The 21780-nt window shown below is 34.8% G+C and overlaps 1 protein-coding gene across 1 annotated transcript in view; it reads left to right on the top strand.

Annotated features, from left to right (window-relative positions):
• Positions 1 to 641: 641 nt before the first annotated feature.
• Positions 642 to 21780, top strand: part of LOC142335189 (uncharacterized) — a 32796-nt gene continuing 11657 nt past the window's right edge. The window contains exons 1-6 of the mRNA XM_075383573.1: positions 642 to 1002; positions 1268 to 1503; positions 4202 to 4444; positions 15572 to 15892; positions 16310 to 16471; positions 16786 to 16974. Of these exons, the coding sequence (XP_075239688.1) occupies positions 643 to 1002; positions 1268 to 1503; positions 4202 to 4444; positions 15572 to 15892; positions 16310 to 16471; positions 16786 to 16974 (1511 nt within the window). The 5' untranslated portion in view covers position 642. The remainder of the gene's footprint in view (positions 1003 to 1267; positions 1504 to 4201; positions 4445 to 15571; positions 15893 to 16309; positions 16472 to 16785; positions 16975 to 21780) is intronic.

Genomic DNA, 21780 nt, shown 5'->3' with positions numbered 1-21780 from the left:
TCCATATCTAGTGATGAACAATGAACTGGTTATTTTTTTAGTTTAGGTTTTATCCGAAGCTATTTAGACTATGTTATTAAGTTGTTCTACAAATAGACATCGTGTTTTGGAAGTTATTAATGTTTTTGTTATTTGATTTTGTTGTTCGTGTTGACTCATATTCTTAGTAATGACAAATCTCCACGGCCCTCTAAAGCGGCATTTTTTAAAATTCCATTGAATGATTTTGACGGAGTTTTGATTCATACACTCGTTGTTTTTGAGAAATACTTGAATTTTTGGAAGTTTTCTATCCCTTCCTGATTTGTTAGACAATTAAGCCAAAAACGAGGATGAGAGTCTCCTCCTCATTACTGAGCCTCCTTGTTGAAAGCTTAGTCTCTTTAATTGCAGGTCTCATGGGTTCTAATGTGGCATTGCTTATTTCATTTGGTGGCTTAGTTTTTAGCAATTTTTCTTTATTCAAACGCCCAATGACCAGCATGTGAATTTTTGGAAATATCCTATTTCATTTGGTTGACCATTAAGTAAAAAATTTGGATGAGCGGGGTCGGAACATTATGTGCAAATGCACATTACCGAGCCTCATTGTTTGGTGTCCAGTAGCGCCTCCCTCTTCATAGAGTGTATATTACAGATTCAATGGATATTAGTGATGTATGTCCTTCCATTTTGTTCTCATATTACGCTGGATATCATTTTAATATTTACAGTTACCACCTTGCTGATGATTTTAAAGCAACATTGTTGAGGAAAGACGATGTTTCGAGGTACGAGTTTGCACCCACTTTCTTCACTATCCTTATTATAAGTGCAGTTATTATTTTTCTGCTCTATGCATTTACGGACGAATGGAACCCAAGTGGGAGTCCAAACATGTGGCAATCTTCAGGAGGAGGCCGATATTCGTGTAGAAGAGGACAACGCTATTATGATGGTTGTGACGTCCCAGATCTGGAGATGCTTCTGAGGAAAGACAGAAATTGTTTGCGACATTTAGGAGTGGGTACTCTTAATGATTTTTTTAAAATTTTCTTAATGATTTTTTTTAAAAAAGATAAATCTAAAGAATGTTAGCTATTATCTTTTCTCAACTCAATTCGAGTACCGTTAGTTTTTGTTTTAATCTAGCAGGAACTGCTGGTAAATCTGTTTGTTCTTAACTAGCGTAATTCAAACAAATGCTAAAATCTGGACTATTTTTTCAAAGAGATGTGTCTGATTCAAGCAAAACTGAATTTTACTGAACGCACTCATCTGACTGTAGAAAGCGAGAGTCCAGAGGAGCTCACTGCTGATGAGAGGTGGAGATGATGCGAATCGGTATGGAAATGGACTGCTGAGACGCAACTATGTGAAGAGGGTCGCCTATCCGAGTGCATTTGGGAGTGTCAAGTCCACGCGACTCATGCATTTTAGAAGGTCACAACAGGGTGCTGTCTCTGGGTGGGAAGATGATCTGTGCACAAAATGTTACCAATATTCCAGGGAGGAAAGCTGTATGTGAGTATGAGCATAATTATTTGGATAAAAGCTAATTCAGGAAATTTCAAAAATTATCCAGAAATGTATAGCGTCTAATATAGTTAGTACACGAGAATTTTCATACTTGGAGCATTGTTCTAATATTCCAGAAATTTTAACAGTAAAACTTGCTTTAAAAATGTTTTAGCAGAGTTTTTGCTCAATCAGCACAAGAAAGTACCTGTTAATAGACAAATAGGAGCCTTCAAACCCTATTTTTACCTATGAGAACGAACAGCCACAATTTTATGATTATTACATTAATGGAAATACTGATTAATTTACCATATGTAAGAATGTAAATACCTAACCTTAGGGTTATAATATGAGGGTGCTGACTTACTTTTGCCATTCCGTATATTTAGGTGCTCTCCTTTTTCTACGACTCGAAGAGGAGTATTGGTTTTCTTGGGTTTTTTTTACCGGAAGTACTATTCTTTCAGACGGCGTTTTGACTTAAAAACGAAGGAGTAAAATTGGCGTGTGAACTATTTATTTTTCTAGTTGATGGATTGTATTTGATCATGCCCCTTGATCAAAGCATGACTTTTGGCAGAATGCTGCATATAGATAACTATTTTTAGCCGTCTTTTTGTCCAACTACCCCAGTCTTTTCGCCTTTAATTTAATTTTTTGTGGTAATAATTTTTAATAGAAGCTGTATTGATATGTGAACCTCCGAAATTGAAATCACAGTGTTTTTGAGAGAATCATAATATATTTTAATTTCTAAATGAGAACATACGTCCCTCTTTTAATTTTTTGGAGTTTTCAAATTAATTTAGTCTTTCTTGGATCTTCGAGCGGATTCTTACTTCAAAAGTCAGTGCATATGGCAATTTACTTTTGATATTTCATGCATTGAATGCCTCTTTTTAACGTCAGGTATTTTTGTTTCATTGAAATGTACACATGATTGCCCGATTTCGGCAGTTTTTTGTCAATTTTTCTCGTGTTTGTTTTTGTATTTAACTACTAGAAATAGTCTCTCTGAACTGTCAGGGATCCTAATTTTCTTCTACTAATAATTTAAGGATTTATTGGCGTTCATTAATTAAGAGTCCGCAAAATTTTCATTAGTGCAATTTTGAAAAGTTTTTAAACAAATTTATTGCAATATTTTTCATTGTTTGAAACGTTTTCTACATTCAGTACTATGCAGGAGAATAGCTATATAATTTAGAGGCTAGTCGTTTTTTTTTGTTTTTTTCATGTTTTTGTTTCTGTCTTTTTTGTCCTTCCTCTAGTATCTATACCTCTTTCATTTTCCTGAAAACTATAATCTAATCAGCTCTGCTTTTATCAGTTGTTTAAAAGAAAATGATTTTTGTCTTCGTATTTTTTTTCGTTTGCAAATGATTTCATTCGACATAGGGCAACACTGAGAATTTGCTTGAAGTGCCGTTTAAACAATTCTACTGATAATAACTTTTTAAGAATATTGTTTTCGTCTCAGTGTTGATTTTCAACGATTTTTGTCGTCGAATTATCTTCTTTCTTTTGTCTTTATGATATTTCTTGAAGGTATTTCAACTATTTTGCCGATTTTTAGTCTTAATGCGATTTTTAGCCTAGTGTATCGGTTTATTGATTATATTGGTAATTGAGTTAATGAGTCATGCGTGTAGGCTCTGTTTATTACAAAGCATGCAAGTTTCTTCTGCCAAAAAGTTGTCTCTTTCTATGTAATTTGACGAAAAATTTAAGAAATTTTGCACAATTTTTTCTCTTCTTTTGTTCAAAAAAGAGATGTTTGTGATCTCATTAAGGCCGGGCTGATATTTTTTTTGGATAACTAGTTTGTGTGAAACAACTAATTCCGTTTTTATGTGTAGTTGTACTACATGAAAAATCAAATTTTCTCAATGTTTCTTGTGATTTTTTTTCTGGCGAATTTCCTTTTGTTCTTTGACTTATGACTGTTGTTTTTTCCTCATTAATTCATTCTGCAAGGAGATATTAGCTATTTTAAAAGCTCAATTCTTCCAGCGGATACGACTTCGAGTCGTTTCCGGAATTCTTCCGGCTGTTTTTAACTTGCTTTGCCTTTTGATCACGTTTTTCGTTCTGTTCTACATAAGTCACGATTGTCTCGTGACTTACTTCACTCACTGTATCAACTGAATGGATTTTGAAATCTCTAGCTCATTGAATTATGCAATGTAGTGAATATGGTCAATGTGAAAAGAGCAGAATCAAAAGTAACGGGATAAACCGATAAAGCCAGATCATTAAGACACAGTGCATTAGGTTATCGAAGTTCATTAGAGTGAATGATAGTTGACATTGGAATTAAGCTTAATAGCTTTCAGTTTAGAAGCCGACTGAAGTCTAGTTTTAGAATCTAACTGAAACTGCACGCCAAATTAGTACTTTTTGACTCTTAGAAAAAAAATTGGCCAATTTCTTTCTCTTTCTGTTTCAATCCAGATGTGCGTCAAGCATGACAACGGCGGTTATTTTCCCGCAATTTGTCGGCTTGTTATATAATTAGGACTACTAAGTTAGCACCGAACGGAAACCAATTAATGTTTGCAAGAAGTTAAAAAATTAGAGTGCATAAAAAATAGATAGCGGAAGAAACATTGGACAAGCACATTTTGATATGAAAGCGCTCGTTAAATAGTTATTTACCTGTATTTCAAGGTAAGTTTGAAAGAGTGAAAGTTTGTTTAAGGCACGAGATGTGTTACAAGTGCTGTTACGAATGCCCGTCTCTCTTTCTGGGATACAGATCTCACAAACAGTACCCCAATCACCACTCTCGCAGTCAATCAGTTGTTTGTCGAGAGGTACTGGCCGATGGCTTCACTTGTATGGATCATATGGACATGAGTGGGAAAAACCTGTCACAAATGCCCTCTAAAGTGTTCGTTTTGGGACATGCATGCTTGCGAGTGCTCAACTTAGCTGAAAACAAGTGAGTTTGAGTTGACTGCTAATCATCAGCCTTGTTGCACTATGCTAAAACGACTGCACCTGCTCTTTAAGACATATCGAAGCTATCGTATAAGGACTGTCAGCTCTGAGAATTTTTTTTTACCTTGCTGATCAGCGGGGATTTCTCGATTTTTGTCGCTGCATTTGTCTGCTGAATTGCTCGATCAAATTTGGAAGCAATGAATGTTTTCTGATTTGTGTTCCAGTCATCCACTGAGTTTATTTATCTTGGAAAGCCTTTATTTATTCACCACAATTCTAGAGCTCCAAAATGAAGGTCCAAATGAAGGTCTTCGTGTGAACACTAGAATTGTATTCGATGATATAGTTGTCATATAATTAATTGAAAATTAGTTCACAATCCTCTGGACAAATGATGTAGTTTTGTAATTTTTGGATGCAGTAATTGCGTCATTGACTGGTAAGACAGTCGTGAAAACCATTATTCTGGCATGCTCTGAGAATTTCACATTATCGTTAACTTTGAGATCAATTACGACTCGTTTTGTTGTTGTTTCCGGAAATGAACTCCTGTTTTTGTCAGGAAAAAGAGCATAATAATATTAATAAATTGTTCGTAGTGCCGTTATCACAAAATAGTAGCAAGAAAATACATACGTTGCACAAATACAATCGATTACAATTTGCGACACTACATGGTCGCCATTAAACATATCTGGTTTGTTTTCAGGCGCCTCACGGAAGAGTTGTGCAATTTTAGTTGAAATATTGAAAAAATGAAAAGTTATTCTATCTAGTAGAGGTTAACTATTGAAGAAACTGTGTATGTAGCAATCAAAAAATTTTGCTCTGATGAGCATGAAAGAGTCTGTCTAGCAAGTCCTGATTACCAATTATATAAAGATTCAAAAATGCATGGCAGTATTCTTTTGTTTGCTTCTTTCATTGTTCTAACATCTTCCATAAAATAGTTGTTATAATTCAATGCCATTTTTAGCATCCCAAGACCTCTACATTTCAAGTAATTACTATCAAATCTTTGTCTGCTAATTTTTACATACAGTCCACGATTTCTCTTCGTGATCTCATTAAGGTTCAAGTCCGCTATTATGGTTAAAGAAACTTCACTTAGCGTTTGGTTTTTATTAGTTTTACAAGTAATTTGAATATTTCAAAAGCATGTAACTCTCAGGCGTTGCTTATCAAATTTTGAACTCGTAGTTGCTCAATTGACTCGTATTTACGTTTCCAGAAAATTATTTCTTAAATTGTTTTAATAAACATGTTAATTGGTTTTAAAAAATTGGTTTTCATTGGTTAATTGGTTTTCATTGGTTAATTGGTTTTCATTCCGTATTGTATTATTGGTTTGACATTTTTTTAAAAATTCGTAGAAGCTGTGTTCTTGTAAAATTAAGGTGTAATCGTTGAAAAATGAACAAAATTTAAAAGCTTTTCTTTGACGTAGTTAATATGATCTTTGAATTTAATATGATCTTTGAATTTCAACTGGTCGTCTAATAATAATCCTAGATATCTAAAAGATTTGGCTTGTTAAATTTCTGCTCGATCAATTGGCGTTCTGTGCTGCTCTAATTTGCGTCCTTTTCCAAACACCATGTGTTTTGTTTGTGTTGTGTTATTTGTTAATTTGTTATTATAAAACCAGCTCGCAACTGCGGCATCGTGATTTTTTCCTACAGTCTCAATACTAACTTTATTAGAAACAACTGTATCGTCAGCATAAAGTATAGTTTGGCTTTCTTTTGAAGAGTTGGAACGTCGTTTAGATAGATAATGAATTGAGAATTGAGAATGGACCGAGAATTGATCCTTGTGGGACTCCACATTCAACGCCTTTCTTTTCAGATTCAACTTTTCCTATTTTAAGAAATTGGAGTTGGTCTTTCAGATAGGATTCAAGAATTTTCAGTACCGTTCCTCGGAGTCCGTAGTGTTCACACTTTTTCAGCAGTAGCTCATGGTTCGCTGTATCAAAAGCCTTTTTTAGATCAATAAAAGTGCATTTAGTTAAGCTTTTTGATTTATACCAGTTTGCTCTGATTTCTTCAGTTAATGAAGCTATGGCGTCAACGGTACTTAATTTTCGAAAACCAAATTGCTTTTCTTTGACGTAGTTAATATGATCTTTGAATTTCAACTGGTCGTCTAATAATAATCCTAGATATCTAAAAGATTTGGCTTGTTCAATTTCTGCTCGATCAATTGGCGTTCTGTGCTGCTCTAATTTGCGTCCTTTTCCGAACACCATGTGTTTTGTTTGTGTTGTGTTATTTGTTAATTTGTTATTATAAAACCAGCTCGCAACTGCGGCATCGTGATTTTTTCCTACAGTCTCAATACTAACTTTATTAGAAACAACTGTATCGTCAGCATAAAGTATAGTTTGGCTTTCTTTTGAAGAGTTGGAACGTCGTTTAGATAGATAATGAATTGAGAATTGAGAATGGACTGAGAATTGATCCTTGTGGGACTCCACATTCAACGCCTTTCTTTTCAGATTCAACTTTTCCTATTTTAATAAATTGGAGTTGGTCTTTCAGATAAGATTCAAGCATTTTCAGTACCGTTCCTCGGAGTCCGTAGTGTTCACACTTTTTCAGCAGTAGCTCATGGTTCGCTGTATCAAAAGCCTTTTTTAGATCAATAAAAGTGCATTTAGTTAAGCTTTTTGATTTATACCAGTTTGCTCTGATTTCTTCAGTTAATGAAGCTATGGCGTCAACGGTACTTAATTTGCTTCGAAAACCAAATTGCTTTTCTTTGACGTAGTTAATATGATCTTTGAATTTCAACTGGTCGTCTAATAATAATCCTAGATATCTAAAAGATTTGGCTTGTTCTATTTCTGCTCGATCAATTGGCGTTCTGTGCTGCTCTAATTTGCGTCCTTTTCCAAACACCATGTGTTTTGTTTGTGTTGTGTTATTTGTTAATTTGTTATTATAAAACCAGCTCGCAACTGCGGCATCGTGATTTTTTCCTACAGTCTCAATACTAACTTTATTAGAAACAACTGTATCGTCAGCATAAAGTATAGTTTGGCTTTCTTTTGAAGAGTTGGAACGTCGTTTAGATAGATAATGATTTGAGAATTGAGAATGGACCGAGAATTGATCCTTGTGGGACTCCACATTCAACGCCTTTCTTTTCAGATTCAACTTTTCCTATTTTAATAAATTGGAGTTGGTCTTTCAGATAGGATTCAAGCATTTTCAGTACCGTTCCTCGGAGTCCGTAGTGTTCACACTTTTTCAGCAGTAGCTCATGGTTCGCTGTATCAAAAGCCTTTTTTAGATCAATAAAAGTGCATTTAGTTAAGCTTTTTGATTTATACCAGTTTGCTCTGATTTCTTCAGTTAATGAAGCTATGGCGTCAACGGTACTTAATTTGCTTCGAAAACCAAATTGCTTTTCTTTGACGTAGTTAATATGATCTTTGAATTTCAACTGGTCGTCTAATAATAATCCTAGATATCTAAAAGATTTGGCTTGTTCTATTTCTGCTCGATCAATTGGCGTTTTGTGCTGCTCTAATTTGCGTCCTTTTCCAAACACCATGTGTTTTGTTTGTGTTGTGTTATTTGTTAATTTGTTATTATAAAACCAGCTCGCAACTGCGGCATCGTGATTTTTTCCTACAGTCTCAATACTAACTTTATTAGAAACAACTGTATCGTCAGCATAAAGTATAGTTTGGCTTTCTTTTGAAGAGTTGGAACGTCGTTTAGATAGATAATGAATTGAGAATTGAGAATGGACCGAGAATTGATCCTTGTGGGACTCCACATTCAACGCCTTTCTTTTCAGATTCAACTTTTCCTATTTTAATAAATTGGAGTTGGTCTTTCAGATAGGATTCAAACATTTTCAGTACCGTTCCTCGGAGTCCGTAGTGTTCACACTTTTTCAGCAGTAGCTCCTGGTTCGCTGTATCAAAAGCCTTTTTTAGATCAATAAAAGTGCATTTAGTTAAGCTTTTTGATTTATACCAGTTTGCGCTGATTTCTTCAGTTAATGAAGCTATGGCGTCAACGGTACATAATTTGCTTCGAAAACCAAATTGATTATTTGAAAATATTTTGTTTTTGCTCAAAAACGTATAAATTCTTTCATATGATAATTTTTCAAACAGTTTGCCAATTGCTGGAAGAAGTGAGATTCGTCTGTAATTTGCGGGTTCGGTGCGATCACCGCTTTTGAAAAAAGGCACAATTTTGGCTATTTTCAGGCACTGTGGGAATAAGCCGTGCTTCAGACACTCATTATATAATGTTTCAAGTAGTGGACTAACTTACCGAGAAACTTTTTTGAGAAAAAAGGTAGTTTGTTGTGGCAGTCTAAACTAAACTTTGATGGAAGCACTCGCAGTGTGTCAATGATTTGGGAACCGGTTATTGGGAAACAGAACATGGTATTTGTGTTAGTTTCGATTTCATATCTCTGCTTTGTATCAAACGTTTTTGCTAGCTCTACTTCAATGTTTGCGAAAAAAGTGTTAAAGGTTTCTATATTTTTTACTATTGTGGTGAGGCGGTAGCGTTTCGCCCGATGTTTTTTTTGAAGAGATTGAAGAAACTTCTTTTGCTATTGGCTGCTTCTTTTTCGATCTTATTTTGGTAAAAATGTCTTAGTTTTTGTTTGATTAGATTTCTGACAAATTTGCATTGAGCCTTGTGATCATTTTGCAGAACATTATTATCTGGGTTTTGTAGACACAATTTTCTCAGAATTTTTTTTTGCCGCTGCACTTTTCACCTGGTTATCTATCCATGTTTTTTGTACTCCAGTTTTCGTTGAATCTAATATTTGCAGACTTTCATCTAGGGTATTAATAAAAATTTCATGCAGTTTTTTCAAAAGCCTTATCGGGGGACCATTCAAAACCATTACAGGTAATTACTTTCAATTTGTCCATCAAGAAATTGTTGAGGTCTTCGACAAATTTACGGTCCTCTAATTTGGCCCATTTTCTTGTAAACTTTTCGTGCCAGTTGGACGAGTTTTCCAGAGATTGTTCAAGTGTTAATGTTACTGCATGATGGTCTGAAATGCCTGAATCAGTAGTGTGGACAGAAGACAAGGTGTTTGAAAAAAAACTCATCCTTTGTTGATTTCGTGCTCGAGTTTTCCCGAGTTGGTTCAATGCTTTCAACTATAGAGAGGTTATTTCCTACCAGCAAAGTGACTATTTTCCGGAAGTTTGCCTTATTAACCAAAAATTTAATGTTGAAGTCTCCGCATAGTATATGCTTATCTTCAGTCTCAATTGTTAAGGTATCTAAATAATTTTCTAGCCTTTGCAAATTCACAATATGATGTTTTCTAGGTGGAATATATATACAAGTAATAATCAGATAATGATGCTTATCTGCTTTGATCTTTATTGTTAGAGCCTTCAGATCGTTGTGATCGCATCTTTTCACTTCAATAAAATTCAAATCGTTCTCTACAAAATTCCTACGCCACGCCCTCTTTTCCTTCTCTCACAACTGTATAATTTTTGGTATTCTTTCAGCGAGAATTGTGACGTTTCGTACTGGTTCTTAAGCCAAGTTTCTGTCAGGCAAAGGGCTATAGGTGTAGATTTTAAAGTTTCTAAATGATTGTTTAGCAGATCAAAGTTTTTCTGAAGGGAACGTGTTCTGTAGAAAAATAGCTTGCTTATTTAAAATCATCTGTCTGGCTAAATTTGGAGAATGTAAAAAGGAAACAACTATACGAGAAGAAAATTTACGCCGTCAACCGTAGAGTGAATTCTGTAGACTGTCTGCACAATTCTAGTGATCATGTTGCTTCACCAAATATTTTGCCGGAAATGTTACAAAGATGATAATATTTAATGACGCTTTGACCCTGAATGATTTTACTTCGTGACACTACGGGATATTTGAAAGCAGTTTGAAATCCCTTGAGAGACATTGCATTGTTCATTTGGGGCAGATTATCCTGCTGGGCTATTCCTACTATCTGAAAGTCTGCATTTTGGCGTGTGGCTCGCTATTGATAGCACTAATAGCACTAATAACTCTACCTCTCAAATGCTATTTTTGGCGCTCTCCTTTTTATAAATGGTTTTACCTTCCGATCACGTTTTTCGTTTTAGATAAGTCACAACTTGCACGTTTCACTTCTGAGTTTGCTCACTGTTTCAAAGGTTAAAAAGTGAAGCTAAAGAACCGAGTTGAACTAGTAAAACACCGGAAATATTTGCATAAAGTTTGCGCAGACTTAGTGCATTATGATATTAAAGTTTCTTAGAGTATATTGATATCTGTTATTGGTATTGTACTGATTGTCCGGTTTAGAGGCTGAACTGCAGAAAAAAAATAGAACGTCTTATGACACCTAGAAAAAAAATATTGCTGTCCTCAATTATTCATTTTTTTTCTTTTTTAATCCCAACATCTTTAAGTGGAGTCAACGGTGGCTATTTTACGGCGACCCGCTGACTATGTTTTCAGCTGCATTGCGTTTTTTATATTTGCTGCTGTTAGTTGATAATTAGCAGATTTCTCTCGTTCATTGTCTAGCTTGACTCGGACATTGAATTTTGTTCACTTGAGTCCCTGTTTAGTGGAGTCATCGTTAGCCATTTTACGGCAATCCGCCGGCTATGTTTTTAGCTTCAATTTTTGTGTTGCATGTTTTTTGAGCTTTGCTGGTCTGCTATTTGATAATGAGCTGAGTTCACTCTTCTTAATGTCTGCTGGATCCGATAAATAATATCTTTATTATAGTTAGAATTATTTGACTTAGTTTATCGTCTAGCGTGACTTAAGCATTAAATTTTGTTTTACAACAACGACTAAAATGTGCGTCATCGATAAGTTGGGGTGCCAAATATAGCTAAAGCCTTCAAAAACAAGTTATTCTGGTTTTTAACGGTTTGGCTGACTTCCAAAAAAGTATTTGCTGATATTATAGGCCTGTACTTTCGTTTTAACGCTCATCAATAATAAAACACGTCATTTTCTCTAAGAATCAGTTTTTCAATCACTTAGCTGATTTGAAGATGTAATGTTTTAATTGACGCTCTTCGTGAATATAATCCATTTGCACATGCTTTAATTTTTTTACTCTTTCGCTGAGAAATTTTCTCTTTTTGACTGTTTTGCATTAGAGATATTTTAGATTGTGCGATGTGATTGTCCTAATAAATAATGTGAAAGTTGGTTCACGGTTAAACTGATTTTTTGGAGGTGCAATTGAATTTGATTATTATTATTTCATGAAAGGAGTGCTTTCCCAAGCTCAATTATGAAATCGATTGTATCTTGTTTTATTGCTGTGTCCAAAATTGAACTCAGAAGTCTTTGATAGTTTTTTGACAGGAAAAATGGCATAAAAGAGGGGCAGATTACGCCGTCAACAGAAGCGTGAATTGCGTAGATTTGGAGAAACTTATGATAGTGCTGTTGAAAGCAAATTATTCAAAATCGATTGGCGTAGAGGTTGTAGAGGTCGTAAAGACGCTAATTCTTTTCTGATCATCGAAGCCTTAATTTTAATACATGAATTTTGGCTACTTTGGGCTATTTTTTAGCTGTCTGAAATGCTTTGATTTAACTGGTCCTATTTAGGAATGAATTGTTGTGTCGCGTTTCTTGGTACATATCTTTGGATGGATTTTAGCCACTGTGTCGGATTATTGTCATTTTTGCCGCAGATTTTATATGGCGTGTTTTGTCGGTAATGTTCGCTGCCCTTCAATGCCGAATAGATTGTTTTCTCAATGTCTTCTGGAATTAGACCTTAACTCCAAATGTGAGAGTTGTTTCATTTAATACACACTTTTAATACATTGATAAATTTATAGCTGAATTTGGGGGATAGTTTATGCTTTGAGGCACTATTAATTAATTGTTTTGGAACACTTTGAATTTGCATTTGTACTTTTTTGATCGGAACTGTTCCTTCGTTGACTATTCTGCATTTAGGTCTGTTTTGTTCGGAACTGTTTTGACCGCACACAAAAATAATTAGTGCCGGTGAGTAATTATAAAAGAATTGCGTTTTGATTGAAAGGCCAGATTTTACTTTGATTGAAAGGCCAGATTTTGAAAGCCTGTTTTTGTTCCATTTTAGCCTTTTATTTATTGTTCCGACTCCAACTTTAGTGGGGAGGGAGGAACTATATACTCAATTGGTTTTTTTTCTTGTTCACTCAATTTTGGCCGATCGATATATTCATCGTAGAGCGTTGTGAGTGGTACCACTAAAAAGCACGTCGATGCTAAAATATGGGAATATGGATTCTAAAAGATTTTTTTGAATTTCGTTTTTTACAGGGAGTTATTGAGGTTTAAAGTTAGTGAATTTTCGAGTTTTATTCACATTTTCAGTAAGCTTTGCTAAAATTTGGCACAATTTTGCTAATATTATTTAAAATAAGTTAAAATTTTTAACGGTAGAGTGTTATTGTTACAGTAAGAGATAGATGAGTGGTGCTGAATTTTTGTATTGGAGTTTCTTTGGCTAAAAATTTTGTTAAAATTTTCAAGCTTCAGAATTTTTTCATCAAAAATTGCACAAAATATGCTTTTTGGTTCACTTTGTTTACGTTTGCCAAAATTGGAGATTTAGAAACCCCGAACACGATCTCTTTAAACTCCAAAAAAGAGCTAGTTGCAACTCGGCTCCCTATAAAAGTCTTCTGGAATTAAAATTTTGCCAGTTTTACATATTTAACTCGATAATTATACATAATGCATCAGTTTTTTTTGAATATTTGAAGTTTTTCACTCAACAATTGGTCTAATTCTTAATTTTTTAGAACACTTTGGCGGTTTGTTTGGCGTGCCGCAAAATCAGGGATAGGTTTGATATTATGGATTCTTAAAATCAAATTTTTTAATTTTTATTTTGGTGCTGCCTTTTTTCAAAATATTTTGCTTTTGTTTTTTTAATGTTAATCACTGACAAAGTTTTTTATTCTCGGCTCCATTAACGAGAGCTCCCATTTAAGTAGATATAATGTTGATATAGTTTTTTTGGAGAACCTAACGGTTTTTCTGCCTTTGAAGAAAAATTTAACAAACTTTAACTGTATTCTTGTGTTTTGCCTTCAATTGTTATTCTTTTGGCAGTCTGATTACTGAGTCTAACCATTCAAAGATCCAAATGGCTTCTTCAAGAGGTGTAAGTGAAACTGTACTATGCATTCGGTTGTTACCTAATATCTCATATGTCATTGAACGTATTTGTTTTAAGGAAATTTCAGTGATTTTTTGAACTTGTCAATTTTATTCCTAATATTTCTGTCATTTTTAAGCTTTTTCTAAGTAAATACGGGTTGACATTTTTTATAGAATACACGCTAATTTTGCGGCGGATTGATTTTTTAGAAAGAACGGTTTCTTGTTTTTGGTACTACGAGTTTTCATACAAAATTTTTTTATTAATTGCCCATTCTTGTTTTCCTTTGGTAAATTCTCACATTTCTGAACAATCTATCTGAAAAAAGCTGTTCACACTTTTAACTGAACGTATTTATTGTTTTCATAATATGGATTTAATGGCTGCGACACCGTTCTCTTGCATAATTTGGTAGTTTTTTTATTTCTGCCATGTTTTTGTTAATTTTGTTGCCGTACGCCAAATATTGAATAACTAAAGGTCTTGTTGGCCAACTATAGATACGAAAATGAACTTATTAATTGATATCCATATAGAGAAGGGGTTTTTGACTCTTTTTGCTCTGGTTTGCGTTTTTCTTCGTTTTTTACAATGTTGCGTCATTTTCGTAACTCAGCCTCATAATTGAGAAATCTCTTAAATGTTTTGTTGAACTCAACAATAATTTTTTTGTCGGTCAAACGATTTCACTGATTTCTTCAGGGCTTAGACATTTGTTTCAGAAGAATTTTGTGAAATTTAGATACTTTTCAATTTTTGTTCTTTTCGCTGCATTTTTGAAATAGACGTTTTACAAAGACTTTATGATGTTTAAAGGAGACGCAAATGAATATTTGTTTTTGTCAGGGTTAATTTTTAAAGAAATAATGGCTTGAACACACTCTGGTTTCGTAAAGTTGTTTGTGAAATTTTTTTGTTCAGCTCGTCTTTGATTTTTTCTTATGTTTTTATGACTTAGTCTCAATAGTAACAGGCGCAAATAGTTTTCGGCGACTTTGTAAATTAATCTGTCCACTCTTTTAGTCGAAAGCTTCTGTTGGCTTTTAATTCTGAAAATATGTGATTTTTTTTAAAAAAGACAATGGATCTCTGAGATTTGCCAATCTTATTTCTATTAACTTGTAGCTCAGCATATCTATAGGCAAGTTACATCCCTTGTCTATTGAACTACATTTTTCTCTTCATTAGGGTTTCGTTTTCGTCAACTGGTATTTGTTCTTGGTACAACCAGTTTTCAAAAAATCTTTGATTTTTGCATGTTCGCGCATTTTTGTAGGTTTTTTCTTTTCACAGTATCACAATGATGGGCGGTCCTCTGGTCTTTTGAAAAAAACGCAATCAAAGTTTAATGTTTTTAGAAACAGCCTAATGTCTAATTGGCGGGGACAGCGTTTTTGTGCAATTTTTTTGTGCAAAATTTATCTTTTTGCCTGTTTTTCTCGTTATTTTTTTTTTTGTAGTCGTATGATATATCCTGGATAATGAAACATCTCAATCGCTCTATCTATGGAGGTATATACGACTCTTTCAATGATTTCATTTGATGCATAATGTTTCGAAGAGGCAAGTTTGCTCATTTCTTGTCGACTTGTTACCAAATTGTCGACTTGTTAATTACTGGAAAATCTATGTCAACAATTTGATAGTTTTTCTACTTTCAGCAATGATTTTTTTAACCCAAAGGTGAGGTATTACGGTGTGAAGGGAAGTTTTGATCGCGCTCTTTTGCCGGATCCAAAGAGGTGTTATTAATATGTTTATTGATGTGCTGAGTAATCAATATTGAAATCTTTTGAATCGTTTTAGGCCCGCTTTGAACGTTGATCTTAAATTTTAAATGCCAATAAAGTGTTTAAAAATGCGAGAGCAATAACACCATGAACCGCATTTCCTATAATCACGCTGTGATGTTTTGATCTTGCATATTGAATTTTTCATGATGACAATTATGCAATAAACCATGATGACAAATTATTGGACATTTTAGCCTGACAAGTCTGCCGGAATCGTTTGAGCTGCTGGCCAACTTAGAAGAGCTGTACCTTCAGGACAATAAACTCCAGAAACTGCCTGACTCTCTCTGCAGTATCAAGACCCTAACAGACATCGACCTCAGTTATAACGAACTGACCTCGCTTCCTGTGGATATTGGGACTATGTTTGGTCTCAAGTACCTAGATGTGGCTGCCAACAGTCTGGGATCTCTCCCAGACTCTATCACGAAGTTGAGCTCTTTGTTTCTGCTAGACATTAACATGAATTATCTCAGTCGTCTCCCGGAAGCATTCGGCAATTTACGTGCTCTGAGGTTAGCAGACAATATTTCAAAAAAAAACATGAGAAAAGTAGTTTCTAGTAACAGAGATCAATAACCTGTCATATTACCGAAAGTTTTTCAACAAAGTGGACAGTTTGGATCCTTTTTCCATATATATGACTCCTTTGATGTAGCAAATCGACCCATCCGAGAAGGCATTTACTTGCTGATCTACCATTCTGCGCTCGAATCTGAGTGGGTAGTTCAATATGGGTTCTAAATTAACAAAGCAACTGGTAAAAAAGATAAGAAAATACTATCAACCTCTCGATATCTTGTTATCTTTCTGACTGAAATCTTGACAGATTTTTTTTTGCAGTTGAGTAGGCCGTGTATCATTTTGAGTTTTAACCTGGTTTTGACCTTGATACAAAACCGATATTCGGTTTATGTTGTTATAATTGACAGGGTTCTATCAGTGTGCCAGAACAAACTCAGAACTCTGCCGGCGTCAATTGGGGGATGTATCAATCTGGAGAATGTGGACTGTTCAGACAATCTAATTGAGTGTCTGCCTGTGGAGATGTTCGCCTGTCATTCATTGACCTCACTCAATCTCAGAAACAATAAGTCAGTAAAATTAATTTTAAAAGAATGCTCGAAAAGGTTAAATCGTTTTTTTTATTACTGAGTTCTTTCTGTCGCGCTTGAGCCGGTAGAATGTGAAGTGAGCCGGTAGAATGTGAAGTAGTAAAATTAATAACAGCTAAGGTAGATAAAACAGTAATCAGTTGTTTGACTATAACTCATTCTGTTGCTTAGGGTTATAAAATTAGCCCTGGGTTTCTCACATTGTGGACTACAGTTCGCATGACTTTGAGGCTCCAATTTAGGAACTTTTTCTTCGGACGTGGTGTTTTATTGCTGTTCAATTCATGTTGCAGACTTCTGAGGCTTCCATGGCAGATTGTGAATATCTCATCTAGTTTGATGGATTTAAATTTGAGGAACAACAGGCTGCACTATCTTCCAGCTTCCATCAGATCCATGCGCCGCGTCAACAACTTTGACGTATTTGACAATCCTCTATGTCACCTAGAAGACGACTCAGATGTCCCGCAAAATAATACCAGGTGGGAAATCTGGGTTGATTTATGTCGTAGGCCATAAAAAGTAGGATTATATAAGTGAAAGGTTGTTGCTGTTGTAAGCTCTACGGGGGAGTGGGGGATGTAAGCTGAGCGTAGTTATATTGCGGTGATCTTGGTTTTTGTTTAATAGCCGAAAAGCGATAGCTGGGGCTATTATTGGCCTCCTCTTGGTTTTGTTTTTCACAATTCAAAGAATTTGAATCGTTATGAGGCGCTGTCTTTTTTTAAGGTCTGTTCACACATTTTAAGGTCTGTTCACATGCGGCCTTATTACTTAACTATTACTTTTCTGTTTAATAGCCGCCATAACCTCTCAACGGTTATTATTTAGGCGCTCTCCTTTTTTATTGGTTTTACCTTTTGATCACGTTTTTCGTTTTACATAAGTCACGATTTTCACGTTTGACTTCTGACTTTTACTTCACTCACTGTTTCAACAAAATGGGTTTTAAATTTTCAAGCATTTAATTATGCAATGTGGTGAATGCTGTCAAAATCAAAAGATCAAAATTAAAAGAGACTGGATAAACCGATAAAGCCCGGTCATTAAGTCATTGAGAATTAGGTTATCAAAGTTCATTAGTGTTTGCTAGCTTACATGGGTATTGAGCTTATTAGCTTTTAGTTTGGAAGCTGAATTAAGTATAGTTTTAGAATCTGACTGAAATTGCGAGCCAAATTAGAACGCATATTGACACTGAAAAAAAAAAAACAGAAACAAATCCGGTGAATTTATCTCCTCTTTGTATCTTTTTGTGTTTCAATCCCGATGTGCATCAAGCGCGTCAACGGCGGCTATTTTCCAGCAATCTTCCGGCTATGTTTTTTAAAAATTTTTGTTCTGATTTTCTTCGAAATGGTTTTCCTAATTCACTCATAGTCCGTTTTAGGTCTAGTTGTTTGTTTGGACAGTGAATATTTTTTGAATTGTACATATCTGATTATTTAATAAAAAAGAAATTAGTTTTTTGGTCTTTCTTTTACTATCTTTTTGAGAATGCAGGTCTGCGTAGGTTTCTGAGGGTTGGAAACTAGTTTACTGTGCTTTTATGCGAGAAGACTACTTAATGAAATTGGTGTTTGTCAATTCTCAATCAACAGTTTGACTAATTGTTTTAACATAGTTTTTTAATAGCCGCCCTCATCTTCTCAGCCGGCTATTATTGCGCTCCTATTTTTTTTACTTCGTCGAACTTTTTTTCGCTTTACCATTTTGCCGCTTTTTTGACATTTTGCGTGAAATCTTTTTGACTTCTGTAGGCTAGTTTCTCTCTTCTCTCATTCTGCTAAAAGTGAATTTGAACATCAGTTGCTCAGCAAAGCAATTCAAAATGAACAGAGTCAGTATAAAAAATTGAAGTCAGAAATAGAAACGGGATAAACCCATAAAGCCCAATTTTAGATGCCCGGTATTTGAACGTCGTTCCTATAAGTCTTAGTTAGCATCTCTTATGCTTATTGGTGATGATAGTAGCACCCGTAGCCTCTCTCTAAGAAACAGAAGTATGTTCAACTACGAAATGCCATCAAAATAAATCGGACTTTAAAAAATGTTTTTGTACAAAAATCTTTTTTTTTCAATATCTTCTATTCTTTCAATCCCAATCATGCTTATTGGAATCAACGGCGGCTATTTTCCGGCAATCTGCCGGGTATGTTTTGTTTATTGTGACGCTCTTTTGTTTTCCATTTTTTTCACTCCGCAAACTTTAAAAGAGGCAGTTTCTCGACTTTTTCATACCGCTAATTCACTGCTCTTTTGCTACTTTTCTATGCGTGACGTCGTTGCTTAAACCATTTGGCAACGAGTTAAGTTGACCTGTGAAATAAATTTTACATTATGTCTGACTTACCTAGCTCTATATGACTTCTAATTTTATTAAGGTCACTTTGGATCACTCTAACCACTTTTAATTTCAATATAGAATCCATCGTAATGATGAATGCAAATAATAATAATAATGATAATAATAATAATAAGCGACCAAAGTAAAATAACGAATTTGAGTTTTTTGTAGGCATTTTTTCGTTAGGTTTTAGTCTAATATTTGCAACTGCGTCAATTCAGTTTTGCATCTGTTTATTTATATTGTTCATCACGTAAGTCTGTTTCGCAGCTATTTCGGCAATCTGCTGGTCATAATTCAGTAGTTTTTAGTTTACTATGAAATGAATTAGTTTTCTCTTATTGTTGTTGAGCGGACATTTTATCTGAGAAAATTCAGCTATGTTTTTGTACACATAGTTTTATAGCTCTTGTTAGTGGACGCGTATTGTAGAGAGGGCTGGCATCGGTTTTTTTAGGAAGCGAATGTGAGTAATGATGTTTGGTTTTCGACTCGAATATCAGTATTGGTTTTTAATAGCCGCCCTCAGCTTCTCAGCGGGCTATTATTGCGCTCCTTTTTTTAATTCGTCGAACAAAAATTTTCGCTTTAAATAATTTTGCGGCTTTTTTGAGATTTGCTTGAAGTATTTTTGACTTCTCTAGGCTAGTTTCATCGCTCGCTCAATCTGCTCAAAGTGCTTTTAACAGCAGCTGATCACCAAAGCAATCTAGAATGAAGAGAGCAGTACCAAGAAACCGGATCAAAATGGACGTGATAAACCCTTAAAGCCCCATTTTACATGCCCGCTACTGGAAGTTGTCTTATAAATTACAGTTATCATCTATAATGCTTATTGGTGTTGATGCTGGCCCCTTTATCCTCTCATTAACTGACAGTAGTAGCAACAAAATGAAATCAAAATAGTTCGCACTTTTAAAAAAGATTTCTTTCATCAATCAGGTTTTATTTTTTTCTGTTCTGTCAGTTTCAATGGGGTGACGGAAACCAATGGCGGCAATTTACCGGCAATCTGTCGGGTATGTCTTAGAAATAATTTTTTGGTTTGACAACCTGAAGATTCTTCATTGTCGCGTTCTCTTTTACGAACAGATGGGTAGTAATAATGTCCACATTCTTCAACAGTTTTGACTCGTTTTAGGAATGATTTCGAGAGGGGGTTTTGGATCACACAGAAACAGGAAATGGAAACGTCAGCGATTTCGTTGTCTTTGCCTTAAATTTTTCACACTGTTTTCTAAGAAGAGTACTAACTGTAGTATGTTGTTGCATTCGAAGAAATAAACGTCTGTCATTTTTGAAATTTGCTATCCAAGTTGAACTATATTTCAATTGATTTTTGTTCATTGGTTTTTGATTAAAAATCTTGCTGTTTTGACCGATTAAATTGAGGAGAAACATGTGTTCCCTGTTTGAGAATGACTTTATAATATTAGAATTTTTGATAATGTCACAAACAGGCGCTAGCTCAATTTCTTCATGATAGTTTTAGCCATATTTGTCAAGCAACTGATAACACCATCTTAATAAAGGCTTTCATTTTGCGGGCGTCCAGTGGCTAGCAGATGGAGGTGGCGTTACATCTATCGTGCTTTTTGCTAGCGTTCATGAATTTTTGTCCTCTTCGCATATTTTTTGGCCATCTATACTCGCATGTTTCAGTTGTTTAATTCAATCGGTGCCCAATTGTAGAGCTTTATCCAATAATCTGTAAATGTTTAATTGCTCTTGAACGTAGTTCATAGCAATTATTGTAAACGTGTGTGTCTTTTTTTATGCAAAATTTTCGCTTGACAATTTTGACTTCGAATGACTTTTACGCCCTTGACTTTGTATTTTGCGTGATCTAAAATTCTCTCTCAATCACAATTTCAAGCAGCTGAACTCAATTGGCGGCAATTTAATTCTAATAGTCAAATGAAAAGTGCGCCGAAACTGGTGTCATTTTTTACTTTAAATCTTAATAGTGGTATATGTTAACCTCTAATGTGGTTGTTTGAAGCCCACTATAGAACTTTTTAGTCCCATTTGCCCCCCCCCCCTCCGAACGAAGCAGGCTGCAATTGACTAGAGCTCCCACTAGTCTTTCAAGAGCAATTCTTCCGACGTTTAGTCGGTTATGTTTTTTTTAAATAGCACTGTAATAAAAATATAATTTAAAGACAACTTGATATTTTTTCTGTTCACTTTTAGAACTAGAAATGCTACTCTAGAAAACAAAAGACAACAGGAGATTAATTTTCCCTTGATTTTGCATGTACTTGGGTTTATTAGGAGAAACAGGTGACATTTAAATGACGGAATCAGTTTTTTTAAGAATTAGAGAATCGTTTGCTAGGCCCTGATAGCGCCGTGTTTAATACCTCCGTCGAGGACTCAGGAGGTAGTGGTTCGAATCCTACCAGCGGCTGATTTTTTCGCACCCAAAAAGAAAAATGTATCGAGGCTACAGCCCCTAAAATAAATTGGGCCGCCTGTCATTGGAGAGAAATTTTTCCGACGTCAGTCGGTTTATTTTTTCACTGAGATTTATTAACGTATTTGATTAAAACTTTTCGAATGGGTGTTTTCTTTGTTGTTGTTATTACTCTGCTTTGTATGGGCTCATGCATTGATTTTATTCATTTGAATTGGCGTGTTGTTTCTAATTCATTTTTGCTTATTCTATATCTTGCTCATTGTTTGCTAGATAGTTTCAAAATACTGCACTCAAGAAATGACATGATTTCAAGAGTAAAACCATATATTGAATTAGGTTTTTGTTTTTGTTCAAGACTTCTTTGTTTATACCAACGGTTTTTTTTAGCAAACTTTGCTTGGGAAATGCTTAATAACCAATGGTTTCCTGAATGCTTACAAGTGGATGGAGAAATTATGCAGTGTGTCAGAAATTAGTGGTTTTTAATGAGCTATTTCTACAGTGATTCAGGGAAGAACCCTT

This window comes from Convolutriloba macropyga, chromosome 2, assembly GCF_964194025.1.
Source record: "Convolutriloba macropyga chromosome 2, txConMacr16.3, whole genome shotgun sequence".
Taxonomy (NCBI): Eukaryota; Metazoa; Xenacoelomorpha; order Acoela; family Convolutidae; genus Convolutriloba; species Convolutriloba macropyga.
Note: the sequence above shows the minus strand (reverse complement) of the source record. Positions and strands in the feature narration are given on the sequence as shown.